The 17,505-nt window shown below is 50.6% G+C and overlaps 1 protein-coding gene across 3 annotated transcripts; it reads right to left on the bottom strand.

The window, feature by feature from the left end:
* Positions 1–16,441, bottom strand: LOC144944989 (uncharacterized). 3 transcript variants are annotated; one of them, XM_078873123.1, is made up of 4 exons: positions 16,286–16,441; positions 12,409–12,514; positions 10,419–11,601; positions 1–10,387 (listed from the first exon to the last, which is right to left on the bottom strand). In XM_078873123.1, the coding sequence occupies exons 3-4, from the start codon at positions 11,546–11,548 to the stop codon at positions 9,967–9,969; spliced, it is 1,551 nt and encodes a 516-aa protein (XP_078729249.1). In that variant the 5' UTR covers positions 11,549–11,601; positions 12,409–12,514; positions 16,286–16,441; the 3' UTR covers positions 1–9,966. The 3 variants fall into 3 exon arrangements, with proteins under 3 accessions (XP_078729249.1, XP_078729245.1, XP_078729248.1); XM_078873119.1 differs by having other exon boundaries at positions 9,971–11,601; positions 16,196–16,441; XM_078873122.1 differs by lacking the exon at positions 12,409–12,514 and having other exon boundaries at positions 9,971–11,601.
* Positions 16,442–17,505: the final 1,064 nt, after the last annotated feature.

Below are 17,505 nucleotides of genomic sequence, written 5' to 3'. Positions count from 1 at the left end.
AAGGAGTCCATTGTCATTTATTACGTCTGTTTTAAAAGCACCAAAAATACAAGTGACCTACAGCAAAATGTTGCCAACGCTCCGCAAGCACACACACACAAGGAGAGCAATCGACACCACGGCTCCCACACAGCCTCCCCCACCTCTTCATCCCCATCACCTCCACCAGGTCCCAGTCCGAGGTATTCAGTGGGCTCGCTCCCAGCACATTCGCGCTCTCTCCGTAGTAATGCCACTCGTCGGTCCAGGTCACTGTTCCCATGTCCGGTGCTCAATGTGTCGGTGCTACCTACCGATATGTTTTGCGTGGTGAGTTTCAACAGTTCCACGGGGGTGAATTATTAGTGCCACCAGGCACACACGGAGCATGGGCCCAGACAATAAAGGTCACTGGGAGCTTAGCAAATGGTGAATGTTTCAGAACCTGCTGAACGGTTGTCTTGATCAGGAAAAATTCCTTTGAAAGCAGCACTCCACCACCACCACCCATAAGCAAAGCCTTTATACAGACTCAAATAACCTGTCCATCACAGTAGCCCAAACAGGAAGCAGCAGAAGGGCTGTAAGATTGTTGAAATGGTTCCCAAAATACATGAGCAAAAGACCGACGCCCTGCGCGATTAAGAAAAAAACCTCACGCGTTCAAACGCAGCTTCGCGTAATTCACAGTGATGACGGGACTGTCTGTGCCAACCATCCACACCACACTCTCTCCCATCGCCAGACACGTGGGGTTCTAGTGCCCAGATGAATCTGTCGATGAGACGTTGAGGAGAGGCGCTGGCGACACCGCTTTGTGTCTCTTCTCCGTTGTGAACTGTGTCACCTGCTCAAGGTGACGCGAGCGGCCGCGCGTGCGCAAGCGTGCTGCATGCCGTACGCCCTCCATGCAGCGGAGCGAGAGCGTTTGCCGAGCGTCGCCGTGTCCCCGGCAGCGCAAGCCGCTGCCCGGCTCCTCGGCAACGCTCGGCCTCGCGAGCCCAGCACAGACGCTGGCGTCGAGGAGGCACGACTTTGCAGTCTCCAAAGACGCACACCTTGAAAACGTTTGAAGTTACAATCAAAAGACAAAGGCCCTATAATATAACAATAATTTAACTCAAACAAGATAAAAGCATTCAAGTTGAGAATTTCAGTTTCAATCAGTGTCCATACTCATAAAGACGTTAAACCCTTGAGCCCAGGGAAGAAGTCACCTGTCAGAATCGCCGGTTGAACTTGGTTCCAGGAGAACACGTTTTGCTGCGTGAAAGAGAACTTAATATTTTTGTGACACCAACTGCATGGTCTCCCGCTGCCAGGGTTGATAAAAACATGTTTGCAGTGTGACGTGGCTAAGGCAGCCGCGCGCAGTCAATCCGACACGATGGGGATACGAACGGGATGTTAACACCAATAATAATTAGAATACATAAGGACAGGTTCAGAAGTAGTTTGAGCAAGCAGTTTGCAATTGGAAGGTTGCAAGCACAAATCCTGGTTTGGGATCGACAGAATAAGAACCATTTTGTTTGTGACTTTCCTATCGTCGCACTTGTCCCACCATAGGAATGGGCTATTTCAAGGCTACCCGTCACACTCATCCGAAATGAACGACTTAACTTTAATATTGACGTAAAATGGTCGACGGTAAAATTTTCAGAGACTTGACAACGTACGTCACTCGCAATCAGCCGAGGGAACACGAACGAGCAGCTGACAACACGAGCCTCTGCCCGGTACCCACACTCTGGCCTGCACTCAGTAGCCTGGGACACGAGCCTAATCCACCCTGTGCCTCAGACCTCCTGGAATGCCCGTATCTCACAATATCCGGCTGCTCTGTGATTGAAAGTAGCCGCTCATCAAGGAGGCGTCCGTGGATTCAATCCCAACACCAATACCATGTTGTCCGATTGAGCTTCACGGAGAATCTCACCATGTGATCACAAGCAGTCAAACACGATTAGACCACCTGGGCTTGCAAATCATAAAAAATAGGGACGTAGCAATATCTAAGATTAATTGACTGCAATGTAATCGTTGTGGTCACGAGGCAGCATGCGTGTCGGATTACATTATATCAATTCCGATTTGGGAATAGTCCAAGTGATAAGTTCATGATAAGGCTGCAGCCACGATTAAATCTAGAAGCACATCAATGGGGAAAATGTATTGTCACAAGACAGATCGTGCGCAGTTCAATGAACCATACAGGGGGTGGTGGATTGTTACAACCCCACAGAAGAGCAGCAGCAAATTTCGAAGAACTGCATACGCTGATTCTGCGGTAAACACAGAATCAGTCACCTGTGAGCCTCACTCAACACTTGTATCCCTCACTTGAGCCTCACCCAATACCCAGAGCGAAATCCTCACCCAACACTCGCTCAACGGCCACGCTTCTCACCCACAACACACACCTGCACCCTTCATCCAACATCGGCGTCCATCACCCCTGGGCCTCATCTCAAGACAACTTTCTCCATCGTGACTGCAGCACAATCTTCCAGACATAGATGGGGCCCGATGTCACACCGTAGACTGTACAGCATAGATGAGCTACAGCGTCGAGAAAAAGTTTGTGAACCCCAATGATAATTATGGAAATTCCATAGTTTTACCATGATAGTCTTCTTGAATCAAAACCCAGTCTTTTCTTAAATATCCAATAGGGTTTATATTAACCAATTCCAAAAAATCTCAATGACCTCAAAAAAAGTTATTGATGCTCATGCAGAGGCGTAGCTAGGATATTTTGCGCCCGGGGACGAACTATAAAATTACCCCCCCCCCCCCCCGTTTAATCACATTTTCCAATTACATCGAATAAGGAATAACAATTTAAATTTTAATGAAACATTGTATTTAAAGAAGCAAATTTATAGAAATTATATTAAATGGCTCACTCAGTCACTGTCGTAGACTGGTTGACATAGTCTACAAAATAAAACATTTTCTTGATTTCACTGTCGCAAACTGGTCAATCACGTAATCAAAATCTGTTTTTTCCAATGTTTCTCTTTCAACGCTAAGAAGAGCAAGATCGCTGAGACGATCTTGTCCCATTGAAGCACGCAAATACGACAAAATAAGTTTCAATTTGCTGAATGACTGCTCACAGCTTGCAATTGAAACTGCTATTGTTAATAAAATTTGCAGTGAAATTCGCAAATTCGGAAATATGTCGTCTCCATAAAACACAATAAATCCAAAGGAGTTTCTGGTAGAACTTCATTCCGGTTACTGAGCAGCATTTTGCAATCTCCAATTTCTGTGAAAAGTTCGAGGCCATTGATGTCGGTGTCATAGAAATTTCCAAAATATGTGCAATTTCGACGAATTGCATCGACATCTGTGTCGGATAGAAGAGTTTTGACGTCCATCAGAAATCCAAATTTTGTGCTCAGGTCTTTTAATCGTAAAAACCGTGTCCTGTTGAAGTCGATAAAATACGCTCTTCATAACGCGCACAATTTCTTCTTCTGCAGAAAGTCCTGCATCTCTTGCCAGTTCTCCTGGCATCTTCCGACGTCGCCTAATTCTTCTGTCCACATCGATCTCCCAAAATGTAATTACATGAAATGTAGGCTGTGTGGCGGGATATATAAACTTTTAAGTTGAGGTGTAGATATGTGCAGTAGTTTCAGGCTGCCGAGCCCGCCGCAATAAGTTATAATGTAACGTTGTAAGCCTCATTTTGGCGCCCCTTTACCTTGGCGCCCGGGGACATATGTACCCCCCTGCCCCCCTCCCCCTAGCTACGCCTCTGTGCTCATGAGTCCGGAAAGGGTTACAAACCCATTTCTAAGGATTTGGGGCTCCACCAATCCACTCAGACCGATAGTCTATAAATGGATACAGTTCAAGGCCACAGTTACTCTACCCGAAAAATCAAGGAAGCCACAAAGAACCCTAGAGAAACATCCAAGGATCTGCAGGCCACTCCCAGGCTTGGCTGTGAGTGTTCATGACTCAACTATCAGAACAAGACTGAACAAGAAAGGTGTTCATGTGAGGGTAGCAATGAGAAAACCACCGCTCTCCAAAGAGAAAATTGGTGCCCGTCTGAAGTTCGTCAAAGAGCACACAAATGATCCACAAGACTTCTGGAACAATGCTCTCTGGACAGACGAGTCAAAGTTAGAACTGCCTGGCCTCAATGAGAAACGTTGTTTGTCGAAAACCAAACACTGCTTTCAAACAGAATAACTTGAACACGTCACGCATGGTGGTGGGAATGTGATGGTTTGGGGCTGCTTTGGTGCCTCAGGACCTGGACGGCTTGCACCATTGACACAATCATGAATTCTGCGTTGCACTGAAAGATTCCAGAGGAGAATGTCAGGCTATCTGTCCGTGAGCTGAAGCTGAACCGAAAGTGTGTCTTGTAGCAAGACACTGATACTAAATATACGAGATCTACCAAAGAATGGTTGTATAAGACATTTCCCGTTTTACAACGGCCTAGTCAAAGTCCGGACCTAAACCCCCATCAAAATGTTGTGGCAGGACCTGAAACGAGCTGTCCGTGCAAGGCAACCCTCAAATGTCACCGAGTTGAAGAAGTTCTGTGAGGATTAATGGGCCAAAATTCCTCAAATCCGATGTGAGAGATTGACCAAAGGTTGCAGGAAACGCTTAGTTGCAGTCATTTCTGCTCACCAGTTACTGAATCTAAAGGTGCACAAACGTTTCCACACATGGTTATTGAATGTAGAATCATAGAGAATCCTTTGAAGATAAATACATTTTAACACGTAGGCTGGCGAATTGCCCGATGATGCTGGATGCAATTACCAGCGAAACGTCGTGCTACTCAAACATTGTAAATGTTGTGGTTTCACTCTTCAACACACCGGTGGGCTAAAGTTGTGAACTATTTGTCTTTTGTCAACGTGACACTTTTTTGCTGATTGGCCGTGTCGGGTGGTGGAGGGTTACGACACATTTATAAATAACGCGATCTAACCCAAAAACGTTTATTATGAAGATAAATACATGTTGAAGGACTATCATGTTTGTGTCATTATTTTAATCAGGTTATCTTTATATATTATTAGTACTTATATTAAGATCTAATAACATTTTAGGTTTGAAATATGTAAAATATGTGAACATCTTAAGGGGTTCACAAACTTTTTCTCGGCACTGTACATTACCCCCAACATGATTTAACAAAAACACGCCATCACACCCTGAACCACACACTCTAAAAAACTGTGCAAGAAGTTTTTGCCATTTAACCTTAAAAACAAAACCCATCTCATTTGTTTCCAGTCAACATTCCATGTAGCTAAGACCTGCACTTTTATACAAATGTATGTCCCCTTTAGACTGAGGTACGATATATATATACACATATCCACGATTTACACTTTCAAAAAGAAACTGGTTCAAAGGTGAAATGAGCCCAAGGTTCTCACATGAGGGACACAAAGACATAGATTCCCCCGAACCATAACAGACTGTTGGGGCAAGTGCTGTTAGCGAGCACCTACGAAGGCTGGCACAGCACACGAGGTGGGTTGCCAGCACCACGCCCGGCCACCTTTGTACCCCCAGTGGCAAAGTTTACATGTCGCACCAGGTACTCATTTAAGGCTGAGTCAACATAGGGGAGGCTCAGGACTGGTTCAGATAATCGTTACTGGTGTTGGCCATGAGCGGGAATCGAACTGGGGTCACTGGGTTTGGAGCGCAGCACGCTAACCGCTGCACTACCGCTCCCCACACAAGGAACGCAAGTGCACACGTGCGTGCGTTCATGAGCCCTGGTAAAGTTTGGTGCCAAACTGCTTTTGTTTTGGGCATCAACACAGTCCGCTCGTAGACGGCAAGGTCAGCGAGGACCTAACAACAGCTGTGACAGGCGCCACAGGCCAGGATTCACTGCCCAGGTCACGACACAACGAGGAACACCACCTCGCCTGCAGCCTGGGAGACCTGGGAACCGCAGTTATATAGCAACACCCATTTAGAATGGTGGGTAGAATTACACTTAATCTAAGATTCACATTTAATAGAAGCACACATTTTTTTAATCGCGGCGCAGGCTCTTGAATGTCTCCGTGTAGTATGCTTTGGTCATTGCGGGAAAATATCTCTAGCGGCTGCCGCCCCCGATAGTGGCACTGTGACCCAGCCAGCACGTTCTAGGAATCGATCTCTGCCTCGCTACATTCTTCAGATCGGGTTGAAGTGTTGTCGGCTTCATGTTTTTTTGCTTGCGAAATGCACCCCCCCCTTCCCACCCTCTGCATGTCTCACCAACGTTTAAACCCCGGCCAGCTTCTTTGCAGTGCCAAACGTATAAAGATTTAAGCGGGAATTATCTTTTTTAACAGCTAAACGATTTACAACATCAACCACAAAACATCATTTTCCCCAATGCATGTTTTGCCTCTTACACGAGTTAATAAGTAGGTGCATATTTCAACTGGCGTCATAGGTATATGCTTTCCCAGGTATCTGGTCAAAGTGCCGACTGCGAGTCCGTCGCGAAACGTCACAACAGGTAGTGTTTAAAAGGGTGTGCAAATTCGTCTCGCTAACGGACGCAACAAATCACACTGACGCGATCGAGATTTCTATAACCTCGGTTAACATCTTGGCTGTTACAAAGCGCAGGGTGGCCCAATCTGACCAACGATATCGCAGGATCTTTAACATCCTCTACACAGCAGACGGCGGCGCATTTTGGTAATAACCGGCACGATTGATTAAGTGGCGGTGAAGAAACCATTACCGTGTGCAACAGGCACGGAGGGTGAGCACTCGGGCCGCTTGTCCCCACTCCCCTACAACACCCGCCAGCCACAGGGGGGAAACACAGACACAGGTTGGGTGCCTCACGAAGCCCCGGCCACCACTAGCCCACCGTCACGACCACCCCTCTCTCAAAAAATCACATTCTGTATGAGCATGATAACAAATTCATTCAGGAGAGCCTCGCAGTCTTAGGAGTTTAACAAAATCACAGTGTCCAGATAAACGCTCCACATTCGAGGGGAGAATGCTCAAAAAAGCCAGAAACCTCCTTGCTGCACGCAGGACAGATGCAGCAGCAGCAGCCACTGCTGTCAATCAAACCACACATCCTGCTCATGACGACTGCGAGAGCAGACCTCAAATTAACGGACCATATGTTGAAAGAGACCACTATAAATGAGAACGGTAAGCGAGAGGCAGCAACTGTACGGGTAAAATATGACCATGATCACAATTACCAGGAGGTAAAGTAGCGTCGTGTTAGTGTTGGTGAGAAGTGAGCCAGCCACTCCACTCTCGGAGACCAGGCAAACCGGGAAGGGGTCCAATTGGCTTGTACCCACACACCTCATGCTCACAACACACACCGGCTCAACGATTACAACCACTCCTCATGCTCACAACACACGCATACGTTTTGATTTGTATACAGTGTCACATAAACCCTGCAGATATCGGAAGCTATAGACAGCACGTTTACCACAACGGTCGCGGTTCAATGAAAAGGTTTTGATTTAACCGCGACCTCGAATCGTGGCAAATCATCGCGTCGCCGGGGCGATGAGAACCGTAACGCGGCGTGAGTTTGGGGTAAAGAGCGGAGTCCCTACTCGGCCACACACCGGCGTGCACCACGGTGCTGCGTGCGGCAAAGGCTTCGGGCGCACAGCGAAGTGACTTGCGTTCAGTTTGGTAAAAACAGCGCTGTTCTTTACGTTTGAAAATACCGCGACGGCACGTGCGATCAACTCTACATGTGAAATAAATAACACACTCCCTTTCATAAAATCCCACTGCATCTTGGCATGGGAATAACAATAAAAGCTGGCTGCCAATTATTTGAAACCAACGTGACCTCAGGCCGGCCAATAACACAAATGCCGTAACCTATTTTTCAAACTGCCTGTGAACCAAAATCTACGCTTGAATTTCAAACGTCCATGTGGCAGTGCCCAACAAATTGGGAGGCAGGAGTTTAAGGGATTATCTGACAGCGATCCAATGTATTGTCGGGATTCTGGGGCACAGTTTGAAGTCGATTCTTTTTGGTTTGATTTTTAACATCTCATTTGTATTGTTTCTCATTTTTTTTTGGTCTTTGGATTATTTTGCGTAAATATATAAATGTGTCGTTAAAACCCACCACCACCCGACACAGCTAACTAGTAAGGGTTGTCACGTAAACAGAACGTGCCAATTCGTCACGAGTACAGCACACCGGTGTGTTGGAGAGCCAAGCCACAACATTCACAATCTGAGTACGACGTTTCGCCAGTAATTACAACCAGCTTCATCAGGCGACAGCCAAATTTGTGGAGAAGTCCACCTGTTTCGTTCCTAATATAGAGACGTAGTTGTGCTCTTGAGCAAAGTGGGGGGGGGGGGTGTTTACTGAGGCAACGTACATTATGCATGTGCATTATGCGAGCCCTTTGATCTTGTCCTTCCTGTCTATTGTGTTTATTAACATAGCCGTACCAACGGTAATCCCTAGTGAAGTACGCTGCCCTTTGTAGGCATGCATTTAAATAATGTTTTATTTGATGATTCGCTTCCACACAGTACCAAGGCGGTAGCTATCCGAACAGTTAAAATATTTTTTCTTTCAATTTCGATAGATTCTCTAATTAGTCTTGGCCAGTAGTAGCTAGTTTTGCACAGAACTTCAACATTATCAAAATCAATTATGTGTCCTTGTTGGCAAGTGTGTTCTGCTACTATTATGAATGATAGTGGTCGCGAAAGCCGATGTGTTAAACTTTTTCGGTCTTGTTTGTAGTTTTGTTGTTCATGCTATTACCATGAATGTAACATCATGATTTCATTTGGATATTTTATTTTCTGAAATTGTAAATAACAAATTCTCACGAGTGCTATTCAATGCAGATACACGCGTCACGAGTGTGCGACTCGATGCGTCGCTATATTCCAACCAACGATGGACGGACACCGAATGATATCTGCACCATTTACCATCGCATTTGGTGCAACCGGCTCGGGTCATGAGCTAGTTCTCGCCGGTTCCACTCCCAAACCTCACGCCCATTCGACTCTCAAACCTCGGCATGAGAGGAACCAACCGAACGATACACGCGCTGAATAGAACCGCACAACACACGGTCACGCTCCCCTCAAACCCACTCGCAGGGTCAAGTAAAGGCAGGACACCTTCCATTCCTACTTTTGGAGGGGCAAGTGTTATGATGGGGCCACCTTAATTATGAGAATTCATGGGACCCATTGGCGACTGAACATAAATACAGTGATACCTCGGTTCACGAACGCTTCTGTTCACGAACAACTCGGTTCACGAACAGAAAAGTTCATAAAAATCTGCTCCGGTTCACGAACTCCGCTTCGGTTCACGAACAGGAGCCGCGGCCATTCTAATGCTAATTCCAGGCTGTCACGTGGTCGTGACTTCCTGTAGGAAGATCGTGGAGAGAAGCAGAGACGCAGAAAGAAGTACTGTGAGTACTGTGAAGACACTTTCAGTGACTTTTTGATTTTTGGTGTGCTTTTTAGCACATACAGTACTGTACTACTGTACTGTACAATACTGTACTTACTGTATTGTACAGTTCACCCGTTTGAGTGCTTACTGAAGTCATCTCAAGCAAGGTTAGTGTTCTCTCTTTATACATTACTATACTGTACAGTACTAATGTGTATTGTAATTTGTTTCATATTTTGTGCTTCAAAAACCAAAAAAAAAGGTCAGAACGGATTAACCGGATTTAAATTGAACCCTATGGGAAAATGTGCCTCGGTTCACGACCAATTCGGTTCGCGACCAGAGTCAGTTCACGAATTAAGTTCGTGAACCGAGGTATCACTGTACTCCTAACTTCGACATTATCCACACACACCGACCCTTTGCTCACTCACCCACAACTCCCTTCTCATGCTCACTAGCTCACTTATTCACAATCACACTCATTCACTCACGCACCCACCACTCCATTCGCACACTCACTCTCATCTTCATTGATTGACTCACTCAGGTGGGGGCAGGGGGAGTGGGACAGGGGTGGGGAGGGACAGGTGATCGAGGATCGAGATGTCTTCGTCGAATGACCCTGGGGTTCCGAGTGAGGAGGTGGTGGCGCTGGCATTGAGGGCGCGGCAGCCGCTCTTCTGGTGCTCATGCAGGCGACAGCGCACGGGGAACCTCTTCCCGCACGCGTCGCACATGAAGAGGAAGACACCCACGTGCAGCAGCGCGTGTTTGATGAGGTTGCTGAGGAAGGTGGACTGCAGGCCGCACACGCCGCACACCAGCGACACCGTGTCCACGTGCAGCCGCGCGTGCTCCCGCAGCGCCGCCATTGTCTTGAGCACCGATATGCCGCAGGTGCGGCACGCCACCACCTCTCCCGCCGCCGCCGCCGCCTCGTCGGCGGCCCACGCCGACTTCGCGCGGCCGGGCGTGCCCCCGGCCTCGCCCCCCCCCCCGCGCCAGCAGCTGCTTCAGCTTCTTGCAGTGATGCTCGCGGTGGAGGTTGAGGCGCGTCTCCGACACGAACTGGCGGCGGCAGTCGTGGCACTGCAGCACGGCGATGCCCGTGTGCACGACCACGTGCTGCATGGCGTTGCTCAGGAGGCTGAACTTTTTGCCGCACACGCGGCAGCTGAGCGTCGCGCGATCCAGGTGCACGGCGCGCGCGTGCTCGCGCAGGGACGTGTCGTTCTCGCCCACGAACTCCCCGCACGCCTGGCACTGCAGCTCCTCGCCGAAACCGGCACCGCTGCCGCCCAAGATCGCGTAGGGCGGCGCGGTGCCGTTGCCGGCGGGCGGCGCCGCGCTGTCCCCGCCTGGTGGCGGTGTCTCCGCGGAGGCGCCGTTGTAGTCACCGTTGCAGTCGTCGTCTCCGTTCTCCGAGGCCGAGAAGGGCTCCTCCTTGACGTCGAGGAGGAGCGGGGTGCTGGCATCGGCGGCGTCGCCCCCTAGGTCTCTGGGCACGCTGCGACATGCGGCCACCTGTAGCTCCCTGTTCCACATCCGATGCTTGATGGTGGCGGTAGCAGTGACGGTGGCGCACGCCTGTCGGCCGCTCAGATCCACGGCCGCCGTCGGCGCCTCCTGCGTTTCCTCCGCTCGCTGCATCTCAACGACGCTCATCCTGACGTCGGAGCCCTCGTCTGACTCGCCGCTGGGGCTGCCGTCCCCCCAGTCGTCCGTCTCGGACTTGAAGGGCCGGCAAGCCTCCTCCAGGCACTCCAGGCCCAGGTCGAGAGCGGCGCAGTAAAGGCCACGCATCTCATCGCGGCTCGCGCGGATGTGGCCCTTGTAGATAAAGTCGACGATGAGCTCGAAGGTACGGATCGAGAGAAAGTCGACCACGAAGGGCCCCATGCTGCTGCAGGGCGCGCTGAGGAAGAGGCTGCGGAAGTAGCGGCACGTGCTGCTCAGCACGGCCTTGTGCGCCAGGTATCGGCAGCTCTGCACCTCTACCACCACGTCGCAGAAGGAGCCGCGCTCCCGCAGTTCGCACAGCTCGCGCAGCAAGTCCGAGAGCTGCTTGTTGCTTGCCAGCTGGAACGTCTCCTCCTCCGCTCCATCTGCTCCCTCCGCCATGGCTACCCGCTCCGCTTCACCACATCGACCCGCACCCGTTTCTGTCGGCGTCTCTGCCAAATGTCATCGAGAACGGTGACAGGATGCACACAAAGACGCAGATTAACAGAGGTGGAGGAAGTGGAGACACCTGGGTCATGGGACACACGGGGCTACAACGATGCAGAAGGCAGGGAGTCTCACTGGCGTCACAGCTATGCACGTCAAACCGTTTATTAAACACCATAAGCAAACTTATCTTTACAGCAGGAACCAATGAACGTGCAGGCTGCCTAAATTAAAATCGTGCAACTAATGATGGACACATGGAACTACGCCACTTGAAAGCTGGATGTCAAAGAGACAAGATGTCCACATAAGGGCAGTGTGTACCATTAACAACATGAACATGACAGCGGTAAACGATTAGGACGCTTGTAAGATGTGGGTGACCATTAGTATAATTAAGTGTTTGTTTACTTACGCACGGTGCACCACCCAATTCGGATAGTAATTCAAATAGACATACCTTGTTCACTTTTCTTAATATTGCATAAATGTCATATTTGCTGAAACTACAATAACTGACCGTTAGGATTCTTTAGAAAGACACTGTGATGTTGCTTAATTAGTGTGGAAATTCCCTGCTGTAGGGCCCTGTATTCATGCAGGTTAAGGTGGCTATACAGAGAGACCTAAGGTGCCTGTTTTTACCTCGGTCTTTGTACCATTTGCATGGTGAATTAGTGTTACTGATGAAACGCTTCGCTGGGTTTGTTTCAGCAATGGCTTCTCCCTTGTGCGGACGTGTGGTGTTCCCAGCATGTAGGTCTCCCTTGAAAAGCAGACCCGTCCGTCCTGTCATCTCAACGGGCTCTCACCTGCTTGATTAATACGGCGACTTTTTTAGTGGTGGGAGTCTCCCGTGGTGGTGGGTCGCTCTCACGCAGAGTGCACGGTGTGCCTTACAGACGCCGCTGCCGTGCCCTGTGAACCGGAGACTCCCGTTACCCACGGCGCGCACGACACTCCGGCCCCGGCTACGGGCACCGAGGAGGAGTGTGACGATCACATTCCCCCCTCTCTATTTGGGGAGGTTCCTACAGGAGGGGGAGATCAGTTAAGAGCCAAACTCCATGCTGTGGTTCTGACAATTCTAAGCAGAGAGAGATTTACAACAACACACAGCTGCTCTGTTTACCAACATCCAGGTCCTCCGGATACTCCAGTTTGGTCTCACGTGAAGCCAAACGCTCATGCATAGGATTGGCCATACATCCCAATGGAGCAGTACCCTCCTGAAAAAAGAGAATTGACATTTGTAGGTTTTCCTTGGTAAATAAACGACATCATACAAACCCGACTCCACTCGCAATGAGCAACTGTGCTCTTTCCAACAAGGTGAGTTTGGAATAGGTCCGAAGGACGCACTGCCAATCAAATACATCATTAGATTCAAACTATCATCAAACATCTATTGGTTCAGATGACCACAGCTCTGAAGACCTGAACTGATTAAAACATGAGGCAGCTGACATCGTTGCGTCAACATCAAACGCCCCATGACACAGCACCAGACGTCACACCACACATCAACACTGCATTATTAAAGGCCCTACGGTGTAACACTAACCTACAATTCAGCATGCAAACACGTATCCCATATTATACCAAGTGAATTATCCACACACTGTGCGAGGCGGCCACTGTTGGGCCCCGACTACAAGGCGTGTACGTGAGATTCCCTTCAAATCGGAAGACAAAGAATCAAGTTAAATGTGAAATCCTCTGGAGTGCCACTACTTGTGGCTTCATGCAGCTGAGGCATGGGATCCCTGGAATGAAATCACGTGGAGTTGGGCAGGACACTTGGACTTGACACCGCACACTTTGCGTATTGGAACCCCTTTCAGAGCCCAGATTAAGAGCGTTCATGCGTTAAAGTTGCCTGGCTTCAATGAGCCAACCCGGATCAGCTGACTTGGAAAGGCACTTAAAAAAAACACGTGCAGCTGTGAGTCTGATATTTCTCAGGCTCACAGTCCGAACCCACACCCTGGGCCAAATGCCACGACAACATTTGACCCCATCAATGTCACCACAGGGAGGGTGCAGTGAGCTACAATCAGCACTTTTGAGCAGGAAAAGAGTGGCACAACAATAAAGTACGAAGGGAAAAAGCAGAAACATGTTATGATGAACACATGTACGTGCATTTGTGACTCTCAATGAGGACGCTCACTTGAAAGTGCAGAGATGAGAATGTTGAGATGGAAGTTGGATATACGTCAAGGAAAATGCGACAGAATTAATAAGTTATTGCCTTATAAGGGATTTACTAATATTCCTGACAAGGCAAAGGAGGCGAGAATTAGATGGTGTAGGCAGGCGTTGAAAAGCGACAACAAAGACGCTATTAGAAGGGAAATGGAGGTTAAGACACCCATTGACTAACACAGAGACCCATAGACTACCATCATCCACTTCATGCAAACCCAGTTCGTTTATGAGCTTTTAACAGGTATTTGAAATGACCCTACCACCTGAAGTGGCAGAATATATTTGATGTTATAACTGTGAAGGTACTAATATGAACAATCCCATACTACAGTAATATAATAACACAGAGCAATGAAACGGTTACTTTAATTTACTACATCTAACTGCTGTGTAACAATAATCACTACCAATGGCGGAGCCAGGATTTTCAGGTAGGGGGTGGCAACCCCTCCAGCAATGATAAATGATAAAGGAGTTGTTAGCAAGTAAGGACTTCTCTCTTGATTTTTATTTGACGCGTGTGCGGCGATGGCGCAGCCATCGATCGAGGGTCGAATTCGAACCGTGTTGCGTGATCGGCATCGCGCTCGCTGAAGGTGAATGCCTTCAGGGAAGTCGTGTACTGTATACGCAACTGCGCACAATTCTGAGTCACTTATAACCGCTTTGCCGTTACTTATTGCCAATTATGGACTCAGACCATTGTCCTATCATCTCATAGAGTCCCTGGCACATAATAATATGCTACACGGTGGCATTGGGGGTCGCAAAATGCCAATGTATTACTAATAAACACCAATGATCCGATCGAAATTAGGGATTTAGATCGGATCATGGCTCCGCCATTGATCCCTACGGCTATCAGGGTCGTGAGGGTTGTTTAACCATACTTCACTATGTTGGTTAGTGCGGGTTGCTAGAGGGGGAATAAAGATCAGTTCAGATATGACTGGCCTTTGTGAGCCTTGGCCGGGATTCTTACCAGGAGAAAATATTACATCCTAATATGATGGCCAAGTTAAATTCTGCGACAATTGAGCTGTGTGCCATGCTGTGATTCAGTTAATGTAGAAATTACCAAACTGAATTTAAGCGTCTTGATTTGAATTTAAGGGGGATATGATTCGATGAAAATTAAAGCTCAGGATTGGACATAATGCAGGGAGTTTGAGCCAAAGACGTGAAAATGGGCGAACGACTAAAGAAGATAAAGTAATGATACCACAAACGTTTTAGCACTTCCAAGTTACTGGGGCTCACGGACCAGCTGTGTGAGACCAAATCCACTGGGGCTGAGAACCACGAACTTGAATCCCTCAGTGGCCAAATCCCAAGCTGCGTGCGGCCTGGTATTAAACAACAACCGAGTGAGTCAAAGAATCAAAGAGTATGGATTCCTGCAGTCACGAAAGCTTCAAATCAAGATTCAAATCAAGAAAGAACCGAGTGATTCGAATGGTCTCCCAGTGAGAGCCACACAGCGCTCGCTGTGCGCGGCTGAGAGCCCCAGCGGGATGGTGGTCGCTGCAGACACTGCCAGGCACCAGGCACCATGACACCAAGTCCCCATGGGGCCAGGTCACCCTCATTAGTCTCGAGCCCCCACGCGACCCTTTGTCCCAGCTACCCCATGGCACGTCCCCTCCAGTCTGTCAGGTCTCACTCGGTCCCAAGTTCCCTTCGTGTCATGTCTAAAGACATCACTTGTCATTCTTAATTTAATATTGTTTAGTTATTATTTTGTTTACCGGATAAAGCCGCCCCAGTCTCATGGCTCGTTTTCTGGGGGGTTCTGTCAAGTTTTTTGCAATTGGGGGCAATGATTGGCATTGACAGTATATTCCAATTTTAAAACTGAGCAAATTCGTAACGACCCCGGCACTCAATTGCCTACCTACTCCTGTGAATGATGCCACGGTATCATTCACTGGGAAGCAGAGAGCGCGTAACATCGCATGGTTAATTCACCCACAGCAATTCACTTACAGTGATAACCCGGGCGGCCGCTGGACTTGAACCGTGAGCCTCTGCAACCAGGCGCCGAAAGTCCGAGGTTACCCCGAGTAAGAGGTTACCCCGAGTCCGAGGTTACCCCCTTTCGTCGCATGCTCACCAGGACCCCCTCAGGCCCAGATCCCACTCAGGCCTAGGAACTCCCCGAAGTCTCTTGTACCACAAGTTTCACTCTCGTCTCATGTTCCCCCGACTGCTGTTAGCTCCAGGGTCACCCTTAGTCGCACCGATTGCCCCCCCTCCCCCAGCCCCTCCCCCTGAGTCCCACCAGACTCACCAGGCCCCCCTTTTAGTGCCGGGTACCCCCCCCCCCCAGTCGCTCTCCCCTCGCGCGAGTTGATCCCCACATGGCCGCCACCGCCGCCGCGCACTCACCCCGCGGTGACGCTCCTGCTGCTGCTTCTGCTGCAACCACCACGCAGCTTCACACACGAGGTCTGCTGCCGCTGTGTAAGTTATACTCACCCCGCCTCAGGTGTGAGAGCTCTGCGTTCACTCCGTGGCGGCGGCGAGCAGGCGACGGGAGTTGCGCTCTCGCACGGCGCTCGTGTTGCCGCTTCCCTCCGCGGACCCCGGCAGCGCCTCCGCCCCCTCCTCCTCCTCGCTCCGCCAGGCGTCACGGCCCGCCCGGCGCGACGTCACTGCGAGCACCTTGTGGCCATCTTGGTAAGGGAAGTCCCAGCGGGGTGGGGGCTCACACCCCCCCCTTTCTCACCTCCCCCCCTTTCTCACCTCCCCCCCTTTCTCACGTCCCCCCCTTTCTCACGTCCCCCCCCCCCCTTTCTCACGTACCTCCCCCCCTTTTCTCACCTCCCCCCCTTTCTCACGTCCCCCCCCCTTTCTCACGTCCCCCCCCCCTTTCTCACCTCCCCCCCTGCTCACACCGCCCCCCCTTCTCACCCCCCCCTTCTCACCTCCTCCCCCCCCCCTGCTCACACCCCCCCCCCTTCTCACACCCCCCCTTCTCACCTCCTCCCCCCCCCTGCTCACCCCCCCCCCTTCTCACCTCCCCCCCCCCCCTTCTCACCTCCCCCCCCCTTCTCACCTCCTCCCCCCCCCTTCTCACCTCCCCCCCCCTTCTCACCTCCCCCCCCCCTTCTCACCTCCCCCCCCCCTTCTCACCTCCCCCCCCCCTTCTCACCTCCTCCCCCCCCTGCTCACCTCCTCCCCCCCTGCTCACCTCCTCCCCCCCCTCTCACCTCCCCCCCCCCTCTCACCTCCCCCCCTTCTCACCTCCCCCCCCCTTCTCACCCCCCCCTTCTCACCTCCCCCCCCCTCCTCACCCCCCCCTCCTCACCCCCCCCCCCTTCTCACCCCCCCCCCTTCTCACCCCCCCCCTTCTCACGCCCCCGCCCTTCTCACGCCCCCGCCCTTCTCACGCCCCCGCCCTTCTCACGCCCCCTCCTTCTCACGCCCCCTCCTTCTCACGCCCCCCCCCCTTCTCACGCCCCCCCCCCCCCTTCTCACCTCCCCCCCCCCTTCTCACCCCCCCCCCCTTCTCACCCCCCCCCCCTTCTCACCCCCCCCTTCTCACCCCCCCCCTTCTCACCCCCCCCCTTCTCACCCCCCCCCCTTCTCACCCCCCCCTTCTCACCCCCCCCCTTCTCACCCCCCCCCTTCTCACGCCCCCGCCCTTCTCACGCCCCCTCCTTCTCACGCCCCCTCCTTCTCACGCCCCCTCCTTC

Source organism: Lampetra fluviatilis, chromosome 36, assembly GCF_964198595.1.
Source record: "Lampetra fluviatilis chromosome 36, kcLamFluv1.1, whole genome shotgun sequence".
NCBI classification, from domain to species: domain Eukaryota; kingdom Metazoa; phylum Chordata; class Hyperoartia; order Petromyzontiformes; family Petromyzontidae; genus Lampetra; species Lampetra fluviatilis.
Note: the sequence above shows the minus strand (reverse complement) of the source record. Positions and strands in the feature narration are given on the sequence as shown.